This window comes from Micromys minutus (assembly GCF_963924665.1).
Source record: "Micromys minutus genome assembly, chromosome: 7".
Classification (NCBI taxonomy): domain Eukaryota; kingdom Metazoa; phylum Chordata; class Mammalia; order Rodentia; family Muridae; genus Micromys; species Micromys minutus.
In genome coordinates, this window is record NC_137976.1 from 75,587,197 (window position 1) to 75,600,436 (window position 13,240).

The 13,240-nt window shown below is 38.2% G+C and overlaps 1 protein-coding gene across 1 annotated transcript in view; it reads right to left on the reverse strand.

The window, feature by feature from the left end:
• SPIDR (scaffold protein involved in DNA repair) overlaps positions 1–13,240 on the reverse strand; it is a gene marked incomplete at its 5' end in the record, with an annotated part of 232,876 nt that overhangs the window by 201,916 nt on the left and 17,720 nt on the right. Inside the window, one exon of the mRNA XM_080919387.1 lies at positions 12,073–12,243. Coding sequence (XP_080775513.1) covers positions 12,073–12,243 — 171 coding nt within the window. The remainder of the gene's footprint in view (positions 1–12,072; positions 12,244–13,240) is intronic.

Sequence of the window (13,240 nt, forward strand, 5' to 3'; positions counted from 1 at the left end):
GGAAATTGACACAATAAAGAAAACACAAAAAGAGATAACCCTAGAGGTAGAACACCTAAAAAAGAAATCAGGAGTCACAGAAGCAAGCATTTCCAATAGATTACAAGAGATGGAAGAGAGAATCACGGGGACAGAAGACAACATTGTAAACATAGACAAAACAGCCAGAGAAGATGCAAAAAACAAAAAGCTCCTAACCCAAAATGTCCAGGAAATTCAGGACACAATGAGAAGACCGAACCTAAGGATAATAGGAATAGAAGAGGGAGAAGAGTATCAACTAAGAGGCACAGTAAATATCTTCAACAAAATCGTAGAAGAAAACTTCCCTACCCTCAAGAATGAGATGGCCACGAGCATAAAAGAAGCCTTCAGAACTCCAAATAGGTTGGACCAGAAAAAAAATACCTACCGACACATAATAGAAAAAACATCAGGTGCCCAAAGCAAAGAAAGAATACTAAAAGCAGTAAGGGAAAAAGGTCAGGTAACATATAAAGACAGGCCAATCAGAATCACACCCGATTTCTCAACAGAGACTATGAAAGCTAGAAGAGCCTGGACAGACATCATGCACACCCTAAGAGAGCACAAGTTCCAGCACAAGCTGCTATACCCAGCAAAACTGTCAATCACCATCGATGGAGAGATGAAGATATTTTAAGACAAATCAAAATTCACACAATATCTGACCAGAAACCCAGCACTACAACGAATTATAGGTGGAAAACCCAATACAATGAGGGAAAATACAGCCTAGTAAAAACAAGAAAACTCCTAAACAAGAAAACTAAAAGAAGAAAAAGACACAGACACAACTCAACCCACAAAAGCAATAATGGCAGGAAATAGAAACAACTATTCCTTGATATCTATTAACATAAATGGACTCAACTCTCCAATAAAGAGACATGGGCTATCAGACTGGATACATAAACAAAATCCAGCCTTTTGCTGCATACAGGAAACTCATCTCAGAGACAAAGACAGACACTATCTCAGAGTAAAAGGGTGGGAAAAAAAACTTTCAAGCAAACAGCTCCAAGAAGCAAGCTGGAGTGGCTATTCTAATATCGAATAAAGTAAATTTCCAACCAAAAGTTATCAAAAAAGATAAGGAAGGACACTTTTTACTCATTACCGGGGAAATCTGTCAGGAGAAACTCTCAATACTTAACATATATGCTCCAAATAAAAAAGCACCCACATTCATAAAAGAAACCATACTAAAGCTCAAAAAATACATTTCACCCCTCCCAATAATAGTGGGAGACTTTAATACCCCACTCTCACCAATGGACAGATCATGGAAACAGAAACTGAACAAGGACACTGCAAAACTAGCAGAGATTTGAACCAACTAGAATTAATAGATATATACAGAACATATTATCCTAAAGTAAAAGACTACACCTTCTTCTCAGCACCCCATGGCACCTTCTCGAAAATTGACCACATAATTGGACACAGAGCAAGATTGAAATACTCCCATGCATCCTCTCAGATCACCATGGTCTAAGGCTGGTCTTTAACAACAACAAAGACAACAAAAAGCCCACATACACATGGAAACTAAACAACGCTCTGTTAAACGATAGCAGGGTCAAAGAAGAAATAAAAAAAGGAATTAAGGATTTTCTAGAATTCAACGAAACCGAAAACACAACATACCCAAACCTATGGGATGCAATGAAAGCAGTACTGAGAGGAAAACTCATAGCCCTAAGTGCTTCCAAAAAGAAACTGGAGAGAGCTTACATCAGCAACCTGACAGCACATCTAAAAGCCCTAGAACAAAATGAAGCAGATATACCCAAGAAGAGTAGACGGCAAGAAATAATCAAAATTAGGGCAGAAATAGACCAAATAGAATCAAAAAGAACCATTGAAAAAAATCAACAAAACCAAGAGTTGGTTCTTTGAGAAAAATCAACAAGATTGATAAACCCCTAGCCAGACTAACTAGAGGGCAAAGAGAGAGTATACAAATTAAAAAAAATCAGAAAGGAAAGTGGGGACATAACAACTGAAACTGAAGAAATTAAAGAAATCATCAGATCCTACTACAAAAACTTATACTCCACGAAATTGGAAAATCTGGAGAAAATGGATGAATTCCTAGACAGATACAAGATCCCAAAGTTAAACCAGGACCAGGTAAACCATCTAAATAACCCTATAACACCTAAAGAAATAGAAGAAGTCATCAAAAGCCTCCCAACCAAAAAAAGCCCAGGTCCAGATGGGTTCAGTGCAGAATTTTATCAGACATTTATTGGGGATATAACACCAATACTCTACAAACTATTCCAAAAGATAGAATCAGATGGAATACTACCTAACTCATTTTTTGAGGCTACAATAACCCTCGTACCGAAACCACACTAAGACCCTACAAGGAAAGTGAACTTCAGACCAATCTCACTTATGAACATTGATGCAAAAATACTCAACAAAATCCTTGCAAACCGAATCCAAGAACACATCAAAACGATCATTCATCATGACCAAGTAGGCTTCATTCCTGGGATGCAGGGATGGTTTAACATAAGGAAATCCATCAACGTAATCCACCATATAAACAAACTCAAAGACCAAAATCACATGGTCATCTCACTAGACGCTGAGAAAGCATTCGACAAAATCCAACACCCCTTCATGTTAAAAGTCCTGGAAAGAACAGGAATCCAAGGTCCATACTTAAACATAATAAAAGCAATATACAGCAAACCAACAGCCAACATCAAACTTAATGGTGGGAAACTTGAAGCAATCCCACTAAAATCAGGGACTCGACAAGGCTGCCCACTCTCCCCCTACCTATTCAACATAGTACTGGAAGTCCTGGCTGGAGCAATTAGACAGCAAAAGGAGATCAAGGGAATACAAATCGAAAAGTAAGAGATAAAAGCCTCACTCTTTGCCGATGACATGATAGTGTACTTGAGTAACCCCAAAAATTCCACAAGAGTACTCCTACAGCTGATAAACAAGTTCATCAAAGTGGCTGGATACAAAATTAACTCGAACAAATCAGTAGCCTTCCTATACTCAAAGGACAAACATGTGGAGAAAGAAATTAGGGATAAGGTACCCTTCACAATCGTCACAAAAACTATGAAATACCTTGGTGTGACTCTAACTAAGCAAGTGAAGGACTTGTATGACAAGAACTTCAAACCTCTAAAGAAAGAAATTGAGGAGGCTCTCAGAAAATGGAAAGATCTCCCATGCTCATGGATTGGAAAGATCAACATCTTAAAAATGGCCATCCTACCAAAAGCAATCTACAGATTCAATGCAATCCCCATCAAAATTCCAACCCAGTTCTTCAAGGAATTGGAAAGATCAATGTGTAATTTCATATGGAATAACAAAAGACCTAGAATATCGAAATCCATCCTCAACAACAAAAAAAACATCTGCGGGAATCACTATCCCTGACCTCAAGCTATATTACAAGGCAATTGTGTTGAAAACTGCATGGTACTGGTACAGAAATAGGCATGTAGATCAATGGAATAGAATAGAAGATCCAGAAATGAGCCCTCATGTATATGGTCACCTGATTTTTGACAAAGGAGCTGTAAACATTCAATGGAAAAAGGACAGCCTATTCAACAAATGGTGCTGGTCCAACTGGCACTCAGCATGCAAAAGAATGAAAATAGACCCTTTCTTATCTCCTTGTACAAAGCTCAAGTATAAGTGGATCAAAGATCTCCACATTAAACCAGACACACTGAAACTATTAGATGAGAAAGTAGGGAAAACCTTAGAACACATAGGCACAGGAGAAAATTTCCTGAACAAAACACCAATGGCTCAAGCTCTAAGGTCAAAGATTAACAAATGGGACTTAATGAGATTGCAAAATTTCTGTAAGACTAAGGACATTGTCAAGAAAACAAAACGGCAACCAAGAGAATGGGAAAAGATCTTTACCAACACCACATCAGAACTCAAAAAGCTAGACACCAGAGAATCAAATAACCCTATTAAAAAATGGGGTACAGAGCTAAACAAAATGTTCTCAGTTGAGGAACACCAAATGGCCGAGAAACATCTGAGGAAGTGCTCAACATCCTTAGCCATCAGGGAAATGCAAATCAAAACAACCCTGAGATTCCACCTCACACCAGTCAGATTGGCCAAGATCCAAAATTCAGATGACAGCAGATGCTGGCGAGGCTGCGGAGAAAGAGGAACACTTCTCCACTGTTGGTGGGGTTGCAAGCTAATACAACCACCTTGGAAATCAGTCTGGCGATACCTCAGAAAATTGGATATAGTACTACCTGAAGACCCAGCTATTCCACTTCTGGGCATATACCCCAGAGACACTTTAATACACAACAAAGATATATGCACCACAATGTTCAAAGCAGCTCTATTTATAATAGCCAGAAGCTGGAAAGAACCCAGATGTCCTTCAGAAGATGAATGGATACAAAAATTGTGGTACATTTACACAATGGAATACTACTGAGCCACCAGAAACAATGACTTAACCAAATTCTTAAGAAAATGGCTGCATCTAGAGAATATCATCCTGAGGGAGATAACCCAGTCACAAAAGAACAGATATGATATGCAGTCACTGATATTGGGATGCTAACCCCAGAGGCTTGAATTCCCCAGAAACAACTCACAGACTGTATGAAGTCCAATAAATAAAAAAAACAAAACAAAACAAAAATATTTACAAAACAAGAAGACTTTGACTATTTCCATGTTGCGTTTTGTTTTGCATGTACTTTACGCTCATTGTAACTATTAGGTTTTCAATGCATATTGTCAAGCCTTTGAAAAAAATCAAGTACTGACTAAAAAATATATTCACATAGTTTTATGTAAAAATTATTTTAATATCTGAAAAAACAGTACTGACAAAAATATATAATTTTAAGTAAAAATGTTTAAAATCTGTACATTTATCTTTGTTTTGTAAAATAAAGTCATTTAAAAAAAAATAGCTGAGTAGTACTCCATTGTGTAAATGTACCACAAATTCTGTATCCATTCCTCTGTTGAAGGACATCTGGGATCTGTCCAGCTTCTGGCTATTATAAATTAGGCTGCTATGAACATGGTGGAACATGCGTCCTTGTTATATTTTGGAACATTTTTGAGGTATATGCCCAGTAGTTTTATATATACATATGTATGTATGTATGTATGTATGTATGTATGTATGTATGTATGTATATATATATTTATAACCAAGCTTGGATTGGGATGCCATAAGTAGGCCAAGATGGCTTTGAACTCTCCTAAGTGCTGAAAGGTTAATTCATTTACAAATTGCATTTTAGATCTAACAAATATCACTTTTATTAAAAGAGGGTAACTGTATTTTCAAACAGCAGCTTTATTAAAATATAATTAACATGAAGCACCCAGTTTTGAATATTGAATCTATGTTCTAAATCATGTAATAGCTAAGTATCATATCACAATGAGTTTAAATCAATAGAACTGAATTACTAATGTGAGAACCACAGTATCAAGTAACTACTAAAATGTCAGTGGCAATCACCAGACTGGCATTTGAAGTGGTCTAGGGAATTTAAGCACTTTGCAGAGAAGATGTCTAGGCAAAACAAACCTTGAAGGAGAAACTCACATGAACAACAGAGTAAAAGGCAGCAAGCCCACTTTGAAAGCAATAGTGCTGGTTTTGAGAAGCCTTCTTGTAAATGGACACATTATACACAGTGTCATCAGAACAGGGAAGTATTACTAAGTTGCACTTCTACCACATACTGGTTCTTCTACTATTCACCCAGTAACAAATTAGCCTGGAGGAAGCATGGCTGTGGCATTACTTAAGAATTAGGAGAACTGCCTTGGCATTAAAGAATGAAAATAAAATTCCAACTAAATCTGAAAAAGATGAAATTTAACTTATTAAGTATAATAAGACCAAAAACATAGTAGGAATAGGCACAGCAGTACACGTATGTAAGACAGAAAACACAGTGGGAACAGGCACAGTAGCACAGGTTTGTAAGACAGAAAACACAGTAAAGACAGGCAGGTTTGTAAGAGGGACAGACACAAGAGAATTTTAGGTTCAAGGCTAGCCTGTACTACTCACACTCTATCTCAAAAAGTAAAAATCAAAAACAAGATCCCAGCCCATGGCTTTGTGGGCTGGGAGGGAGCGAGCCCAAGACAACCACTAGCCCCGTGCCATCCAGTAAGTGAGCTAGCCTATTAGCCTACGACAACAGTCCAGCTCCATGCAGAACCTAGAAGGCAGACCATGCCCGAGATGACACCTGCCCAGTGACACACTGCATGGGCAGGGCATAGCATACATGAAACCACTCCTGCGACAACCCCTGGTGCCACTAAGAGGAACAAGTAAGTGGTATAGAAATAGAAAAGAGAAGAATGATTTGTGGACAATGTAGAGAGGCAGAACTGGAGACTCAAGGGTAGTCAGGAACAGCCTGATGAGAGGGAGAGCTGGTGAGACCACCTAAGGCGATGGTGAGGTCCTGGCTTGTGCTGCCACCGAGGTCCATGTCTGGGTCTGTGGCCCCGTAGCAGCAGAGATCTGTTAGAACCAAAGGCCAGGTATATATTCCTGGTCTGTACTATCACCTGAGACCATGCTGATGTGTGAGGGATGTGAAGAACTGTCCCCACCGCTTGCCTGGGCATGCTGAGAGAGCTGGCCCTGTGGGCATAAGAGTGGAAGAGCTGACCCAACCCTTAGCCAGCTGCAGTATTCAGGAAAGTGAGGCCAGCCAAGAGGCTGGGAGTCTGGGAGAGGAGAGGAGAGGAGAGGAGAGAGAGAGAGAGAGAGAGAGAGAGAGAGAGAGAGAGAGAGAGAGAGAGAGAGAGAGAGAGAGAGAGAGACCCTCCCTCTCCTGCCCCTCACCCTTACCACTTGTGGCCCTGGGGTCATAACAGCAAGAAAGCTGCCACTGCCCTTCACTTAGAGAGCACAGTTGGGTAGTAGGGTTGCAGGTGAGCTGGCCACAGGTCACTAGAGCAAGAGAACTGTCCCTGTCCCTCACCAGCTGCAACACTTGGGAGAGGGCCCTATACCTAATCTGGGTAGCAAAGTAGAGCTGGCCCTAGTTGAAGGCATGAGATCAGGAAAGCCGACCCTGCTACTTGCTGGATTACGCATTGAATGAGCTAGCCAAAGCAGGGCTAGAGAGATCACCCCAGCCGTGTAGGTGAAAGAGAGCTAGTGGGATGGCCAGATCATATACCTCTCATGCACAGATTCGGAGCTTTGAGTTGGCCCACCCCAACACCTACCCCATCAAGGAACTGCTAGACTATATCCTACAGGATCTCAACAACACAGAGCAACATGATATCCGAGAGTAGTCCCAGTGCAGTTCCAGATAGTGCTGCAGAAGCCAAAGGCCTCAAGAACCAGATCAATGAGTCACTGCAATGAACACTGCAACAAAGAACTGTAGACAACAGGGTGTACACTGTGACACATGACAGCTTCCACAATGATATGACTTTTCTTTCTTTTTTTTTTTTTTTTTTAGTATGGGAGTTCAAAAGGGTGAAGGGAGAGTGAGAGGAAACAGAAAATTTGTGGAATTGGGTCATGATATAAAATTCCCAAAGAAACAATAAAACATTTTTTAAAAAAAGCAAAATCAAGACAAGAAGTCACTGTAATATCTATTTCTTAAAACTGTCATAAGACAGGGATGCAGGCCTGGTGAGACTGTGCTGTGAGTACCCTGGGCACAGAAAGGTCTGGGCTGAGCATGCAGAAAGCATCCCCCCACCCCCACCCAAGCAGGAACTCTTCCAAAGGGACTCAGTTTCCATCAGGAGGGCCAGTGCGTGCAGACTAAACACTCAGGCCATCTGACTCCAGGAACAGCTGAGATCCAGGGACATAGACCAGGTACACGTGAGAGAGGGGAACCAATCACTGACAACAAGACCACATATAATCACAGACAACAAGATGGCAAGAGGAAAGCGAAAGAACTTACCCAATGGAAACCAAGACAACCTGGCAACACCAAAACCCAGCTCTCCCATCACAGCAAACAGCGTAATGCCAAACACTCCAGAAAAAAAAAGACTCAGACCTGAAATCACACCTCAAGATGATGATAGAGATCCTTAATCAAGAACGGGAGGAAAAGCATAAAGAAATAGAAGCTTTTAAGGAGGAAACAAGAAAAACACTCAAAGAAATCAAAGAACTAGAGGAAAACAGAACAAAAGAGATAAAGAAACTGAAGAAGGAATATAAAATGGAAATGGAAACAATAAACAAAACACTAAAAGAGACAACCCTGGAGGAATAAAACCTAAAAAAGAAATCAGGAATCACAGACACAAACATCTCCAACAGACTACAAGAGATGGAAGAGAGAATCTCGGGGGCCGAAGACAATATGGAAATCATAGACAAAACGGTCAAAGAAGATGCAAAAGCCAAAAAGCTCCTAAACCAAAATATCCAGGAGATCCAGGACACAACGAGAAGACCAAACCTAAGGATAATAGGAATAGAAGGCAAAGAATATCAACTAAGAGGCACAGTAAATATCTTCAACAAAATCATAGAAGAAAACTTCCCTACCCTTAAGAAGATGACCATGAGCATTAAAGAAGCCTACAGAACTCCAAATAGAGTGGACCAGAAATGAAATTCTTCACCACATATAATAATCAGAACGCCAAGTGCACAGAGCACAGAAAGTATACTAAAAGCAGTAAGTGGAAAAGGTCATGTAACATATAAAGGCAGACCAAACAGAATCACGCCTGACATTTCAACAGAGACTATAAAAGCTTGAAGATCCTGGACAGACATCATGCAGACCCTAAGAGAACACAAGTTCAGCCCAAGCTGCTATACCCAGCAAAACTATCAATCACCATATTTGGAGAGACCAAGATATTCCAGGACAAAACTACTTTACACAATAACTGACGAAAAACCCAGCACTACAACGAATTAGGGGTGGAAAACCCACTACACAGAGGAAGACTACAGCCTAGTAAAAACAAAAAAATGCCTAAGCAAGAAAACCAAAAGAAGAAAGATACACAGGCACAATTCTACCTCTAAAAGCAAAAATAGCAGGAAACAATCACTATTCCTTAATATCTGTTACCATAAATGGACTCAATTCCCCCAATAAAAAGATATAGGCTATCAGACTGGATACATAAACAGAATCCAGCATTTTGCTGTATACAGGAAATTCATCTCAGAAACAAAGACAGATACTATCTCAAAGTAAAAGGTTGGGACAAAAACCTTCCAAGCAAATGGCGCCAAGAAGCAAGCTGGAGTGGCCATTCTAATATCGAATAAAGTAGATTTTCAACCAAAAGTTATCAAAAAAGATAAGGAAGGACACTTTTTACTCATTACAGGGAAAGTTTGTCAAGAGGAACTCTCAATCCTTAATGTATATGCTCGAAACACAAGAGCACCCACATTCATAAAAGAAACCCTACTAAAGCTCAAAAGATACATTGCACCCCACACAATAATAGAGGGAGACTTCAACACCCCACTCTCATCAATGGACAGATTATGGAAACAGAAACTGAACAAGGACGCAGTGAAATCAGCAGAGGTTATGAACCAACTGGAATTAAAAGACATCTATAGAACATTTCATCCTAAAACAAAAGAATACACCTTCTTCTTAGCACCTCTCGGCACCTTCTCCAAAACTGACCATATAATCGGTCACACAAAAAGCCTCAACAGATATAAGAAGATTGAAATACTCCCATGCATCCTATCAGATCACCATGGTCTAAGGCTGGTCTTTAATAACAACAAAGACAACAAAAAGTTCATATACACATGGAAACTAAACGATGCTATATTAAACAATATCATAGTCAAACAAGAAATAATGAAAGAAAATAAGGATTTTCTAGAATTTAATGAAAATGAAAACACAAAATACCCAAACCTATGGGATATAATGAATGCAGCACTGAGAGGAAAACTCATAGCTCTGAGTGCTTCCAAAAAGAAACTAGAGAGAGCATACACTAGCAACTTGACAGCACAGTTGAAAGCTCTAGAACAAAAGGAAGCAGATACACCCAAGAAAAGTAGAGGGCAAGAAATAATCAAACTCAGAGCAGAAAGTGACCAAATAGAAACAAAAAGAACCATTCAAAGAAAAAAACAAAACCAACAGCTGGTTCTTTGAGAAAATTAACAAGATTGATAAACCCTTAGCCAGACTAACTAGAGGGCAAAGAGAGAGTATTCAAATTAACAAAATCAGAAATGAATGTGAAGACATAACATCAGAAACTAAGGAAATTGAAGAAAACATCAGATCCTACTACAAAAGCCTATCCTCAATAAAGCTGGAAAATCTGGAGGAAATGGATGAATGCCTAGATAGATACCCGAAGTTAAACCAGGACCAGGTAAACCATCGAAATAATCCCATAACAACTAAAGAAATAGAAGCGGTCATCAAAAGCCTCCCAACCAAAAAAAGCCCAGGTCCAGACAGGTTCAGTGCAGAATTCTATCAGACATTTACTGATGACCTAATACCAATACTTTCCAAACTATTTCACAAAATAGAGTCACATGGAACACTACTAAACTCATTTTTCCAGGCCATAATAACCCTCATTCCTAAACCACACAAAGACCCTACAAGGAAAGAGAACTTCAGATCAATCTCACTTATGAACATTGATGCAAAAACTCAACAAAATCCTTGCAAACTGAATCCAAGAACACATCAAAATGATCAATTTCCTGAACAGAACACCAATGGCTCGTGTTCTAAGGTCAATATGGACAAATCGGACTTATTGAGATTGCAAAGTTTCTGTACGGCTAAGGACACTGTCAAGAAAACAAAACGGCAGCCAACAGATTGGGAAAAGATCTTTCCCAACCCACATCTGATAGAGGCCTAATATCCAAGGTATACAAAAAACTCAAGAAGTTAGACACCAGAGAATCAAACAACACTATTAAAAAATGGGGCACAGAGCTAAACAAATAGTTCTCAATTGATGAATATCGAATGACTGAGAAGCATCTAAGAAAGTGCTCGACATCCTTAGCCATCAGGGAAATGCAAATCAAAACAACCCTGAGATTCCACCTCACACCAACCAGAAGGGCCAAGATCCAAAACACAGATGACAACAGATGCTGGCGAGGATGTGGAGAAAGAGACTCTTGGTGGGGTTGTAAACTGGTACAACCACTCTGGAACTCAGTCTGGCAGTTCCTCAGAAAATTGGACATGATACTACCTGAAGATCCAGTTATTCCACTTCTGGGCATTGACCCCAGAGAAGCTCCAACATACAACAAAGATACATGCACCACAATGTTCATACAGCCCTGTTTATAATAGCCAGAAGTTGGAAAGAACCCAGATGTCCTTCAGTAGATGAATGGATACAAAAATTGTGGTATATTTACACAATGGAGTACTACTCAGGTATCAGAAACAATGACTTTATGAAATTCTTAAGAAAATGGATGCATCTAGAGAATATCATCCTGAGCGAGGTAACCCAGTCACAAAAGAACAGATATAATATGCAGTCACTGATAATTGGATACTAACCCTAGAAAGTTCTGAACATCCCAGAAACAACTTACAGACTATATGAGGTTCAAGAAAAACAAAGGCAAAAAAAAAAAGAAAAAGAAAAAGAAAAACCATTATGCTCAATCTTTACACACCAAGAAAACTTTGACTATTTCCAGGTTATATCATGTTTTATATGTACTTTATGCTCATTGTAACTTGTAAGATCTTAATGCACATTATCAAACCTTTAAAAAAATCAAGTATTGACAAAAATGTATTCATATACTGTTATGCAAAAATGCTTTTAAAATTTGTACATTTATCTTTGTTTTTTAAAATAAAGTTGTTCAATTAAAAAAAATTGTCGTAAGAAATATTATGCAAGAAAATTTTTGTAAAGGGCTAGATATAAACTCATAATTCATAATAAATAAATAAACTTATAATAAATACATAAAACTAGTATCGAACCCAATATTTAACAGAAACCGGACTTCCTACAAAACCAGAAATTTACCTTCAATATCTTCTGGACATTCGACAGTTCTGTCACAAAGCCTGTAGGCTCTAGGGCCAATCCGACCATGTCTCTGTAATTGAGGGAGTGTTTGATCGTCATCTGAGAAGTTGCTTTCACTGGAACTCCAGGTTATATCTGCCAGTTCACTAGCATTCTTTCTTGTAGATCCTGTTGCCGAAAAAGAAAAGACAATTTCATCTGGTAACTGTTATTCATCAGAATGAGATTTTATGCATATTTCCTTTTATTTTGGGGTTTGGTTTATAAGTTTTTTTTTTTTTTTTTTTTTTTTTTTTTGAGGCAGAATTTCTTTGTAGAGCTTTGGTCACCAAACCTCTAAAGACAATGAAAACAATGTGGTGTTAGATCTTCCTACACAGTGTTCCATGAACAGTCCACTGATTCTCTGAATTTAAGCCAAAGATAAAAGCTAGAGATCAAATAAGTTATAAACCAGCAAACGAAGGAGCCAAACAGCCGTGAACAGACACTAAATACCATTTGAAGAAATATATTCCTTACACTGACCTACTAAAAAAATGTGGTTCAGTTTTTTGTTTTGGTTTTTGTTTATTTGCTTGATTTTTATTTTGGAGAATTTTTGTTATTGGTTTTTGAAATTTTATCTTGAAATTCTTACTAATAGGCTACTGTAATCTAGTTGTAAAAACTACCAATTCTAGGAAGTGCTTTACATACCTCCCGTTGACCTCTATTCATAAGCCTTTTTATATCTTTATCTTGGCTTAGCTATCACCATGGTATTTACAAAGTACATTGGTACAAACTTTGAGCCTTTCAGAGTATATTGTGTATCATTTATAGAATAAAAAACAGTATTTTGAGTCAAGTATGATCTAGCCTAAGGAGATTATCTCAAAAGAACACCCTGTAATTAAATGCAAGTAGTAACTTATTTAATATTTAGTTTTTTTCCAAAGTTGAATATGCTGCAACTATAAAAAATGTACATAAACCATATTTATTTAAAGAAGCATACCTTTTTTTATATATTATATTTTAAAAATTAAACATAAACTGATATAAGAGCATTGGCACAAATAGAAATACATAATTCTGGACTACTATCAAAAGGTATTATAAAAAAAGATGTCTACCAGTTTATTCTACAAGGCAGAGTTTTATAAATTTTAAACAAACATTT